This window comes from Chrysoperla carnea, chromosome X (assembly GCF_905475395.1).
Source record: "Chrysoperla carnea chromosome X, inChrCarn1.1, whole genome shotgun sequence".
In the NCBI taxonomy this organism is placed as follows: domain Eukaryota; kingdom Metazoa; phylum Arthropoda; class Insecta; order Neuroptera; family Chrysopidae; genus Chrysoperla; species Chrysoperla carnea.
The window spans coordinates 25269576-25283719 of record NC_058342.1 but is presented as its reverse complement, the minus strand read 5'-3'; the positions used below and the strand labels follow the sequence as shown (position 1 = coordinate 25283719).

At 30.3% G+C, this 14144-nt stretch overlaps 1 protein-coding gene across 1 annotated transcript; it reads left to right on the top strand.

Moving 5' to 3' along the window:
* The first annotated feature begins 5709 nt into the window (after positions 1-5709).
* LOC123302532 (retinal rod rhodopsin-sensitive cGMP 3',5'-cyclic phosphodiesterase subunit delta-like) lies at positions 5710-9230 on the top strand. Its single transcript, XM_044885503.1, has 4 exons — positions 5710-5791; positions 6930-7113; positions 7726-7862; positions 8132-9230. Exons 1-4 carry the CDS (start codon positions 5742-5744, stop codon positions 8211-8213), a joined length of 453 nt encoding a protein of 150 aa, XP_044741438.1. The 5' UTR covers positions 5710-5741; the 3' UTR covers positions 8214-9230.
* Positions 9231-14144: the final 4914 nt, after the last annotated feature.

The following is a 14144-nucleotide window of genomic DNA, read 5'->3' as shown; positions in this document are numbered from 1 at the left end:
CACCTATTATTTTCCTTTGCAAACTATTTTTATAATACAGTTAAACCTCTCAACAATAGATCAGTCTCGAGCACTTTTATGTTAGTAAGATTGTTCGCCATGTTTATGCAAATGTCAAATAGACAAAATTTTCACAAATATTATTTTTAAGGTCAGTTTTTGTAACTAATAATTTCTTACAGGAAAATTGACGCATGTAATATTTATTAAAATTAAGTATTATAATTATTAAAAAAACTTACCTTTACTTAAAAATAGTGTTTTAAGAACAATTTGTCTGTTTGACATTAGCTGAAAAATGGCGAACTATCTTACTCACATTTATGTAGGGCTGTATAAATGTATAAATTTGCATATATTGTAGGATTTTGTTGAACTTGGCGTTCTGTTCAAAATATGGAGAGTAGAGATAAGGAGAACTATCTTAAAAAGGAGTTAAATTAAAAAAGTTTCCATCTAAAAACAGCAAATAACAGTTACAAAATTGATCAGAACGGTGCTTGTGTAGCAGGAGTTTTTTGGATCTTTATCTTACTCTTATTACTTTGAGCAATTCTTTTAAAACTAACACTTTTGCTACAGCAGCGCCACCCTTATTTGCTGCTTTTCGATGAACACTTTTTATATACAGAGATGGTTCTCCTTATCTCTACATAGTTCAAAAGTCTCAATGATCACGATGATTAAAAAATGTAAACCATTTTGAGTTATGAACAAATAATAAAAAACGCATTAGTTCTAGTTCCTCCATATATTATCACTTTCTTACCATAAAAAAAATATATAACGTGTGCCAAAAGAACTAATGGACTTGTTCAGCAGAAATTAGCGGTTTTGAGGACGGACGTTTTTATGTGCAAAGATAAACCGTTCTCTCTTCTATTGTATCTTTTATTTTGTTAGATAGAATTATTTTTCTACACATGGCTGTGGTAGCATAAAAGTACGCGCAAAGAGGATTTTTCATGTATTGGGCTTACTTTGTTAACAAGTTGACGTCAATTTGATAATTCGATAACATACATTAGAGAATTATGAAGATATCTTCTTTTACATTTTAGAAAAATTCGCTTAAACTATGTAGTTTCTGCGTACATTTTGATTTTTTCTCTGTATAATTTGTTTTACTGAAGTTTGACTGTAAAAAAAGTTCATATTTAGCTTTCACTATGGCTGTGTGAACTTTGGAATATGCATTTATCTACTGGACTGATTTTGATAATATATAAAATTGCAAGTCATTTCTTTTAAACATAGAAATAATTCAGTTTTACGTTATCGAAATATCTTGTTCACAAACATGCCCTTTCCGCGGAAAATGAAAAATTAAGTTTTGCCATAATTTGGACCCTCAGAGAAAAATAAAGATTATTTATGAAGAAATGCTTCAAACAAAAGTTTTTTTTTATTTTTATAAGGAACATTTTCTATAATTAAACTTTTGTTCTATCTCTAACGGTTTACAAGATGGGTCCTACGGACAAAAGAACCACTTTTTATGTCTATAACACGCTATAAAAGTTTCAGCTTGATATCTCCTCTTCGTTTTTCAATTCTTGAGACAAACAGAAATGGACTAATTAGGTGATTTTATGAACACCTATGCCAAAATTTGGTTTGTAGCATCAATATTTCTTAGCGTTACAAACTTGGGACTAAATTTAATATACCTTAATAATATATTTCATACATAGGGTATAAAAATACATTTTTTGAAAATGTTTATTTTTATAAACATTGGTACCATGCGTTTATGTGTGTGTATTTATACAATGAATACACAATGTTGCCAGATTATTATTATCTTGGCCTTGTCTCTTACCTCTAATAACTTTTACCCCTCTAAATGAAACGAGTGTCCTTAAAGGTAAGTTCATTCTTGTTAACCATCATTTACATCTTATGCAACTTCAATTTTTATTTTTGATAACAAACTCCTTGGTGGCTAGGAATCGACCTCTACAGGGTTTATATAGGCCACTTTAGGGATGACTGGTATAAGTACACAAAAATAAATTAAAACGCAGAAATTTGTGTCAAAAACATTTATTTTATTTGATTTTAGATACATATTACATAATTTTATATTTATTTTCCATGTTTGTGATATTATTACATATTTCAAATAAAAAACGGCGACCGTACGTTGCACCCACTTGAACTGCAGTATGTGCGTTTTTTCAACGCGATAATAAGAAGAAAAATAGTTTTTAAGAATTTTTGAATAAATTGGAGTGTAGGAAGTTTTAGGGGATTTTAACACTTAATTAATCAAACAAAAAGATGAGACTAGCAAATTCGTACGAAACTTTACGGTTTATTTATTTATTTTTTTCTTTCGGTTTGCATGACTCACAGGAAATTCGCGAGATAAAAAAAAAATAATAATAATTGTTGCCCTGTAACCTCTGCATAATTATTAATCTCGTAGATGCATGATGAAACCGTGAAAACGCAAAGAAAAACAGGAATTTAAAAACTTTAACACTTGACCGACACAACACTGGACAGTGTAAATTCTCGTTTTTCTTTGCGTTCTCACGGTTTCATCAGAGATCCCCATGTTATGAAGGTAGTAGTTCAATCGACAGTACCCTGTCAAGAGTCCCATGATCCTTCTAAACTGTGCTCTAATAAGTTTCAGGCAAGCACAGTCGAATGAGCTGTGGGATAATAGACAGTTAATCCAGTCGTAAAAGTTGTTTATTTTTTTATAAGAAATAACTTTTATATTTAAACTTTTGGTCTATCTCTAACGGTTTACAAGATGAATACTTTTACATATGATTGAATGAGCAAAAAAATTCCATTTTAAAATTTTCACATCTCGGTCAATTTTGAAGCTACAAAGTCGAAAAAAAAATGTGCACAAATACTTCAGCTAGAACTATTAATTGAACTTTTTCTTAATTTTTTGTATAGTTTTTTTGCAATTTGTAAAACACCGATTAAAACTTCCAACTACCCCCAAAAAAGGGGATTAGGTACGCCCCTGAGAGGTCAACTTTTTTTTACAAAGTATTTACATCGTGGAAACACAACAACAACTGTGGAAAATTTCAAAGATGCATTAATTTTTTCTTTATTACCATGATATTCTATTTAATTTTACCCTTATATATTATAAAAGTGAAAGTAAGGATGTTTGTTTGTTTGTTACGCTAAAACTAGCGAATGGTTTTTGATGAAACTGTACAGCAATATAGCTAATATATCGGAATAACACATGAGCTATAATTTATTATGATTATAGAAAAAATTATGATTATAGATGGAGTAGATCTACGATCATCATTTTGAACCATAAATTAAAGAATTCTGTAAAAATTTAAAATAGTAAATGTCAAACAATTCATTGCTAACTTTTCTGATATACTCAATGAATTATGACTATTTTACATTTAACAAAATTGAAAATAGTGCATATCAAGAGATGTGGTTGGGCGACAGGCATACTGAATCGTGACTACTGCAGGATCTGTCACATTGGTGAGGAAGAGGAAACAATGTCTCATCTTCTCTGGACTTATTTGAGCCGGCCTCTCTTTGACGACCTCTCCGACCTAAAGTCCGTCGACGTCAAAGCACTCTTGCTGTTATACACAACTCCAAATGGTTCATGGAGTAATGATCGGAGATGGACCAACCCTCTTTCGGTATCACAAAGGACCTTATGGTCTAAGTGTGTCCCACCCCAGAACAGCCACTCAAACCTAATCTAATCTAAGAGAGGTTGAGGCTATAAAGCGGAGACTTTTACTTTTAAGCCCAGTGAAGCGGGTGTGTTTCAAGCTAGTTAGACTACATTGTGTGAAAAAGATCTAATTTCCATTGTGGCACAATTTATGTCGAATTAAATTGATTTTTTGAATAAATGCGTTATCACAAATATCACATTTAAATGGTTTTTCTCCACTGTGAATTCGTTTATGTACAATTAAATTATTTTTTTGAGCAAATGACTTATTACAAATTTCGCATGAATATGGTTTTTCTCCCATGTGAATTTGTTTATGGTGAACTAAATAATCGGAATAATTAAATGATTTATTACAAATATCACATAAAAATGGTTTTTCCCCACTGTGAATTAGTTTATGTTTAACTAAATTACTTTGACAAGTAAATAATTTATTACAAATATCACATGAAAATGGTTTTTCTCGATTGTGAGACACCCGTTTATGTCCATTTAAACAGCTTTTTTGAGTAAATGTCTCATTACAAATATCGCATGAAAATGATTTTTTTCTACTGTGAATTAATTTATGTTGACCTAGATTATATTTATTTCTAAATGATTTATTACAAATATCACATGAAAATGCTTTTTCTCCAGAATGAATACGTTTATGTTGAACTAAACTTTTCCGAACAGTAAATAATTTTTTACAAATATCACATGAAAATGCTTTTTCTCCACTATGAATCTGTTTATGTCCATTTAAACTGATTTTATGAGAAAATGATTTATTACAAATATCACATGAAAATTGTTTTTCTTCATTGTGGGTTCGTGACAAGGGTTTTTTTGTATAATGAATCCATTGTGGTTCTAAAACTTTTTCGTCTAATACTTCATCTTTAATAATGAATTCTGTGTTTAATTGTTTTTCAAGTTTTATGTTTCCGTTGTTGATAGTAGATAAATATTCGTCATTTTCATGAGTTTGTTCATATTTCACATTAATATCATTACTGTTGTCTTCTAGTTGTTCATTTTTAATTCGTCCTTCTTGCACTGTAGCACTGGTTAATTCTAATGTTTCATCTTCTAATATTTCCTCTTTGATTAAGACTTCTGAATTATCATGTTTGTCAAGTTTAATATTTACCTCATTGATAATAATATTTACATTCATATTTTGAAGTCACTTTTTTTTTCCCAAACTTTTAACAACAATTTCAATTTCACTACGACTTTTTATCAAAGATGATCAAAGAATACGAAAAATCGAAAATAAACTATTCGCCCCAGCAAACGTTCGCGGTCAAACATAACAGCACAAGATTGTACTAACGTCAACCAGTGCCATTTATCAATTTTTTCGGGCATGTTAACCATAGACATTATAGTATATGGACTGCTACTTGAATATCGACTATAGTATATGGACTACTACTATGGTACATGAACACGAATCCTAGTACATATGAGGTACCCATGAAGAATTCCACAGTACGATGCCCGTCAGTTACTTTATTTTGATTTACAGACAATTATATTATAGATATACAAATTAAGTAATGAACAAAATTAAATGGTAAAATTTCCTCTAGCCTGTTTTTTCATAAGGAGTATATTTTTATACTGTGAGTCGATTATGTCGGTAGCCACCACGATAAGCTTGAAATTGAAGGGTATATTATGGAATTTGGTGAAGGAATAAGGAAGAATCGTATGGACAGGAAAACGGGCTAAAGAAATAATATACAAGATAGGTTTTTAAAATTAAAACTAACTATTTTCGAATATGGTAGGATGACAATTTATCAATATTCACCAGTAACGTACGATGTAAATACACCATTACACTTTACGGACAAAAAAAAATTGGTTGTAAATATGCCTTTAGAATGTACTAATAATGCCATCTAAATATTAAATCATGAAACATACAAATTATTATATTTTTGACAGGTGGTTGACTTGTAAAGTGTCTTTTAGAAATAGTTTTTTTCGTAAATAAGTTGTCAATAAATTTTCGTAAATTTCTATGCAAATATTAAAATAATTAATAATGGCACAAAATTCAAAACGTGCACAAGCAATACTACAAGGTTTTCAAGTGTATCCTTTTAAACATATGTCCATTTTTTAAGGTTATAATTATATTTATCGGTATTTTTTTGTAAAATCGTTGTTATTAATTGATTTTAATTGACTACTGATAATCAGTTTTATTAATTTGTTAAAAATGCGTTTTAAAAGTTTATTTTTTATATATACCATATTCGTTTTAGCAAATCGGCCCCAAAACGGCGAGGTTACGATTTCCTAACAATGAATTTCGACGATTAAATCTACAATAAAATGGGTGAGCTTATTCGGCCAGTATCGTGTGGGTCTCATGTTAAGATAATTTGAAGTAGATAATTAGCGTGAACAGAATATTAAAAGTTTTTAGCACTTTTCTCAGATTTTCTGATAGTTAGGGAATGAATGAACGCAATCACAGGGTTAACCAAATAGCCAATAAACCCGCAGATTCGTGCTAACTCCGTGGATCTCATTGAAGGAATGGCCAATCCGTGGATCAGTGTATGAATGCAATCACAGGAAAAAACTGTTAATTTTCAACGAGATATCACAAAAAGGAAGAATACAATTTTTTGAGATATTGCTTGTCCAAATCTAGAGTGGGGCAGCTTCCCACCCATTCAGCCTGTACAGTAGAACACGGATATTTTAATTTCCCAGAGATCTACCTTTTTGAATTACAAAAACTGTATAATTTGAAGTAATAGTTTGAGCATTCTTCCTCTAGTAACTCAGCAGAAATGGAGGAAAATATTATTTCTTAATACAAATCTTTTCTAGGTTAGAAACTATGACTTAAAATTTTAACGTATATCTTGAACTTCAACTTTGATTTGAGCTAGCTTTAAATATTTGACTATTTAACGTACACTTTTCGAAGTATCGTGTGAATTTCTGCAAAAAATTTCCAAAAACCTAGTTTATTTGACAAAAAAATTCTACCTTCCGACAGTTTAATCTTAATTTGTTTCTGTATGAATATGTGAAAGTCTAGAAAATGACTTTGGCGGTATTTGATCGTGCTCTTCCGGAATAGGTTTTTGGTAATCGTGATCAGTCCCTTCTTCCTCAAAATTATTTCACAAACAAGTTAATAATTGTGAGTCATGTTGGTACATCTCATTGAAACACATATTGCATAAAATTTTCCTTAATTCAGTAATATTAGTAATTGGATGAATTTAAGAGATGTGGATACTGGTAAAATATATTGGCAGGGATCTGAAGATTTAAGTGTACCGGATGTGGAGCATGAAGCTCGGGTACCGAAGAAAATATTAAAATGTCGAGCTGTATCAAGAGAAATTAATTTTAGTTCTGTCGAAGAAATGACTAAATTACGTTTAGAACAAGTATGATTTAATTTCTAATTATATTCCGAGAGATGAACAGGAAAAATCCGTGCGAAATGGCTTATTCGAAATTTTAATACAAATCAAAGGTATCGTTCTATCTGCCCTTTTGCACCAAAATTAAATTTTGTATCCCCAATTAGAGGAGAAATAGATAGATAGTAATGAAGTTATTTACCACTTTGCATCAAGTTTTCCCATCTAAATTCCTTGATCTTATGATTTTTGAAAAAACTTTGGACATATGTATCTTCCTCCCGATTGAAGGTAAATGAATAAAATTTTGTACAATATGGCATCACTATCTATCTGTCACAAGTTTTGTGATGTTGCTATGTTTTTATCTTCCCCTGGTTTGGGAGGTTGTAATTCACTGGTATTAAAATATCGACGTAGCCATCTCGTTCGAAATTTTCGGGTGCACCCTGGACCATTACCTTAAAAGTGGTACCATTATGTAGGTAAAGATTTTTTTTTTTTAAATAAACAATTTTTTTTACAAGGGATCGGATAATCTTCAATATTTTTTCGATCTCTATGATACCACTTCAAAGGAAGTTTTGGTAAACTTGAAATTATTATACCTAAAATTTCTTATTTCTTCATTTCCAGAAAGTATTATTTAAAGGACGATGCCTCGAAGAATGGTATTTCGAATTTGGATTTGTAATACCAGGTTCAACAAACACATGGCAAAGTTTGATAGAAGCTGCACCTGAAAGTCAGATGATGCCTGCAAATGTTTTAAAGTATGTTTTTTTTTTTTAATGAATGATATTCTATAAAAAAAAATTACTTAAGGTGTCGTGGGACACCCGGTTGGAACACAGATTCTTTTGCCACATATTATGTATTAAATAAGAAGCACAATGCAAATTGTTTAGCTCTGACCAAAGAGATACTTTTCCATAATCAAACAACTTTGGTGTTCAAACTCTTTCTTTCTTTAAGGTCAATAGATTTAAACAGAAACTTTTTCGTACACTCCATTAATATCGATTTTTGTTTTAAATTTCAGTGGTAATATTGTTATTGAAACCAAATTCTACGATGATGATCTCTTGGTATCTACTTCAAAAGTTCGGCTGTATTATATTTAAGAAGAAATCTCATGAACAAATTTATTCCAAGTTATTCTTAATTCAAACAAAAATTCTTTTAAAATGTATACGAAATTATTTCGAAAAGGTCAATCATAAAATTTATATTTTCCATATTTCTACTTGTCGTCCAGCCTTCAACAAGCAATAATTAACTTTTACTAGAATGGAAGTGTCTTTATTGAACATTGTCGGTAACAGATTGTCTTATGTAAATTTGTCTAAAGTTGTACCTTTTTCTACCAATAGACGAAATCATATCTATCGAAAGATTTTCTAGTATTTTATATCAGATACATTTTGAATAGTTCGGGTTGACATGCGAACGTATAATCGTATGATAAATGAGAATTTTCATTGCCGTTGCCGAAAAATGAAGACACTTCCAAAAACCGAGTCAAAATCAGTTATAACGACATTGAAGGGATCAACAGTCGTTATAAGTGATATGTACATTTTTGTATTAAAAGGAAAGTATGTGCATATTTTCTCATGTTGGATCAATTTTAATAGATCGTCACTATAATCGATTTATGCGTTAATAAGGTCCAAAATAAAGTTAAAATGTTCAAAATAAATTGTATAGAGTTCAGAATAGTATTGTAATGTTGTATTTTTGAATTGATAAAATGTGTATGCGCATGCGTCGATTGTTATAGCCGATATATCAGCCGATAATGATTATTGGTCGCTATAGTCTTTATAACCAATATTGTTATAGCTCAGGGGTGACGAATCTTGATCACGAATGACTGAATCTTGGTGATCGGTGGCGTGCCCAAAATACTGTATCACGTTCCATTGGTTCGCCATCCCTATAATATAGTCGATAGATACATATATGTGTTTGGGATTCAGCCGGGACCTTTTAATTTCGTCGTTACAATCGATTTTGACTTTATCTCTATACCTGTATAGATTTTCGAATAATTTTTTTATTTGGATATGAAAAATGGTATGAATTTGGAGTTGAAAATTTTGCATTTAATTTTTTTGGTAGGATACTTCCAAAATAAAAATAAAACTTCCCACTCAACTAGAAAGGAATTTTCTAAAATAACTGTTAAGAATTGTATGAGAAAGTTTATTTAGAAGGCCTAAGTTCTATAACGTTTGAACAAATTGTTATAATTCATAGACTTATAGATTTGGATAGAACGATTAATTCTTGGACTGTCGGATTTTAACAACAGTCAATCGATTCGAAGAATCGAATAATGTGTTATCGGATTTGCGAATCTTATTGATTATTTTTATAGAAAATAATGGCGCTTAATACGATGGTGAAAAAAAAAATTACAAAACCACGGCTTCATTGTTAAAAATGATGCACAAAAAATTACCTTTTATCTAGGACCGTTCAATAAAAGGTCGTATGGATATTTTTTTCGATCAAAATGTTTTGTTTTGTTCACAGAACTCACAGTTTTATTTTATGTATAATATCTCACGTATTTTGAAATTTTTTAAACAAATAATTTAATTTGTTTATAACGGATTTGCATCTTTTCGTGGTATTTTTGGCACTTCCCACTCCTCAACTATTTATTGCACAAAGTTTTGCCTCAAATTTTTTATTTTTTACTATAAAAATAGTCAAGGAACTTGTCTTTTAAATTTCCTGGCGTAAATCGATGATTGTGATTTTAAGCCGCCGACTAGCCTACCATGAATTGGTACAGTTTGTTCTATTCAATTCCATAAGTCTATGGAATAATGCATTTATTTATAAATATACACAAATTGTAAATTGGAATTATAACAACACTAGCCGACAAAAAAATTGAGGCAGCACTATCCAATTTTTTATAGTGATAAATGTATAAAGTTTGAAAGTGAAAAATCATAATCTTTTTCACGGAGAAAATAATCTTGAAATTTGTAATTTTCGATTCAATTCGGTCAATTTTCATCGAAAAGTGGTATTTAACCTCTAAAGTCTGGGCTCATAATCGAATATTTTAGATTATTCTTTCTGTGAACGAGGGTATGGTCGTTTAAAAAGCTCAAATGAGTTAAGTTAAAAGCATTTAAATTTATGGATTTTGATGCAATTTGTAAAAAAAGTGCAGAAAAGTTTCGATAATCGGTACTCACTAAAAACCAGGAGCTTTACAATTCCTGAGAATGTATGAAAAAATTGATTAAAGATAAATTAACAATGATACACAATGACTGTATCATTGTAATTACAATGACTGTACGCACAGCATTAAACATAACTTCTTAGAATTCTTAGAATCATAACAAAAAATAATATTAGATGTATATACAAACAAACAAAATCATTTTTGACTGATTGGAAGAGAACGGTGTGGAAAGTGCAGGCGGTGTTCCGATCATTGTACGTTTCCGAGTATTGAGTGTTCCGATCATGGAGAGTACACAAGGAGTTGAATCTCCATGCAACCAAATGTCTTTATTTGCACCGGATAGTGGAGCGAGTATAAGGCGCAAGTAATAACAACAATAATAATGGAGTTGACCTACGTTTCTCAGACCATGTCTATAACAGAGGCCACCCACATCATTATTTTTAATATTTATTTATTTCTTAAACTATATCTGAATATAAAATTAATTTTGTGATCAAATTACCGCCCCATTAAAGGTGTGATCCTAGCCAGTAGTCAAAGCAAGTTAAGACGTCTTAAAGGAAGCGACACTAACTTCTACCATTTCGTTGACAAATTTTGTAAATTCTCCCATTTGAGTTGAATCTCTTTCTGTAGTCTCCATGGTTCCGACTATCGAGATTCTACTGTAACCAGAAAGAAAGAAGTTGTATTCATATTTTTGCCTTATCGATTCAAACAGACTCTAGCACAATATTGAGTTCGACTTTTGAACTATAACCGTATTTAAAATTCAGCAAAATTAGTCCTATTTTACAGATTGCATTACAATTATTCAAATAATTCTTCATTTTGGATTATTTAATTGCCCTAAAAAATTGTAGAAATAAAAATATTTTGACGTTTTCTGTGAAAATTTTAAAATATTTAGGGTGAATTTATATTACGGCATAAAAATATAAATAGAGAAAACGGTTATAGTACAGGTAATAGAGATTTTGAGGTTAAAAATTTTAAGAATTCGCTGAAAATTGGATTATAGATAGTTAGAACGATGTAAAATAACATGTTAAGTGGTTGTTCGTGTATCTTGACGAAAATTAGGCAATGGAAAATGTAAAATTACAAAGCAGTTTTCCTCCAACTTAAAACTGTACATTTAATTTACTTTTTTAGTGTATAGTTTTAAATTGTCGATGTAAAACTGATTTTAAACTTTCCATTTTACAATTTTTCTCAAGCTCCACGTCACATCACATTTGACAAGTTATTATACCATGTATATATGAAATATATCAGGGTATATTGAGTCTAGTCTCAAGTTTGTAACGCTTAAAAATATTAATGCTACGAAAAAAATTTTGGTTGAGGTGTTCGTAAAATCACCTAATTAGTTCATTTCCGATTGTCTGCCTGTCCATCTGTGAACACGATAACTCAGAAATGAAAAGAGATATCAAGCTGAAATTTTTATAGCGTGCTTAGGACATAAAAAGTGAGGTCGTAAATGAGCGACATATTGTTTTTGAAATGAGCAGAACATTTCTTATATATGAGAATATCGGTAATGTGTGTATGGCTATCTAAGAGTGGCTATCTTTCATTATTTACATGACGTAAAAAAAACAAAGGATTACGTAATCAACATTGTCTATACATGGTATTTCAACAATTTACTCAGTCAATTGTTTGTTTTCACTTGTTTTAAATCTTTTTTAATTACCTCTAACTAAATTTTCAAACAAATTCTTGAAATTTTTTAGCTCAATGTTCATATTTTTCTTTATTACTTGTACTACTAATTTAAAGATACATTTTATTTTGACTGTATAAAAATTATTTTAATGATTTATCTTGTGAAATTATGTAAATTTGCCCCGAGAATATTGATTTCAAAAAGTATTTGATAGGTAGGCGTTTAAAGATGAATTAGTAATTTAGTATGTATTAGAGTTCCTCTACATGAGAGTTGAAACCACTCAGTGTGAATATAAATTTCTCATCCTGCATCGATAAAATCATGGAGTCAAGGAAATAAATTTGTAGAGTCAAGAAAACTGGAGTCTCCAGTTTGAAAAATTTTTTTGTACGGAGATTTTAAAATTTTTGTTTAAAGATTTATTATTATAAAATGTTCATAACTTTTGTTTTCTTTGTGCGATTCAATTTGTTTTCTTTACACCACGATTGAAATTATGTATTACGGATTTTAGATAAATAGGAATGCGTAAAATATGTTCGAAAAGTTCCACGCAGTTATGCAAATCAATCATACGATATAGTATAATAACTATTTTATAAACTTAATGTCGAAATTGTAAATTTTAATTAAAAATAAATTAGGACTGAACTGCTGTATTTTTCAAAATCACAGACTTCTAATAAACTGGACCTAAGCTAACATTACATTCTGGCTTCTTAGTCCTGGCAAAATCCATCATTAAGCATGCTTAAGCTTAATTTTTGCAGGATCCCGTTTAAAACATGCATGTCAGGTGGATAACCCGGTAGGATATTGTTTAATTTTTTTTAATTTGACAGAATCGCTTTGGAAAAAAATAATCACACAATGGGGGTCAAAATTAAACAAAAAATGTTCTTAGACATTTTTATCGATTTCGAGTAAAATATTCGTAAAATTTGAAAAAACGGGATTTTTACGATTTTCATCCCTCAAAAACTATATGAAAAATCAGATATTTAATCAGAAATTATTTATATGTATAAAATTTTCATTTGTATTGTAAAGCTTACTCAACAACCATCCCGCAAATTTTTGACCTAATTACATTTTAAGTGCTTGATTGTGAATTGTTAAAAGACCACGCGAAAAAACACCCCACAGTAAAGATTATCTGTTCTATACATGCTATAAGGATGGGATTTTCCCCAATCGCAAAAACCACCGAAAAATCGCAAAAACCATTTTGCCAATTTTGAGGGGGGTTGCGCTGTGGAAAAAAGAAATTTTTCAAACTTTTCGGTTAATTTGACTTTACTTCGAGTAGATTGGTGGAAATATCATCTTTCTAGCATGTATAGGTGCTAATTGTTTGTTAATTTTGAACCCAATTGTATGATGAAATGTTTTCCTAAGCGATTTGGTCAATGTTACTTAATTGTTAAAAAAAATTAGTTTAAACAATATCCTACCGGGTTACGCATGGCCAACCTGCACTTTGACGTACAGGAGCATGCTTTAAACGGAATCTGGCGAAAATTAAGCATGCTCTATGAAGGATTTTGTCGGGACTAACTGTCAGTTCAGTTTATTGGAAGACTGTGAATGATAAATGGGTACGTTCAGTCGATAATAGTTCTTGAATACAAAATTAAAGAGAGCACTGAAAGTTCAGCGCTCAGAAGTTCTTTTATCGAGTGAACGCAACTATTATATTAATATTATTTATGTAATTAAATATAATTATTTGGCTGAAAATGGTATCGTTTTTGTAGCTCTCGTGAGAGAAACTTAAATGTAGTGTTAAGCAATTTCTTTGCACAATTTTTATGTTTGAAATATTTAAGAAAAAGGAACTTTTAAGCACACTTAATAGCATATAGTTTTAGTGTTCAAATGAAATATTTCAAGTATTTACTTAAATTGCTGCTCGTTTGATATTATGTTTAGTTGTGGTGAATTTCATGACGATGGCGTCCTAAATACGTGATGATATGGCGTCTTTTTAACGAAAAAACAAATTTTAGCAAACTTTTTAAATTTTGGCGCTCTGGGCACGAACCTAAGCCTAAATCCAGAACAGATTGTTGATGAAAATGTTTCAAATAAAAGTTGTTAACGTACAATTACTAATAATTGATAATAACTATCCTTCGCCTCGTATTATCGATAGGT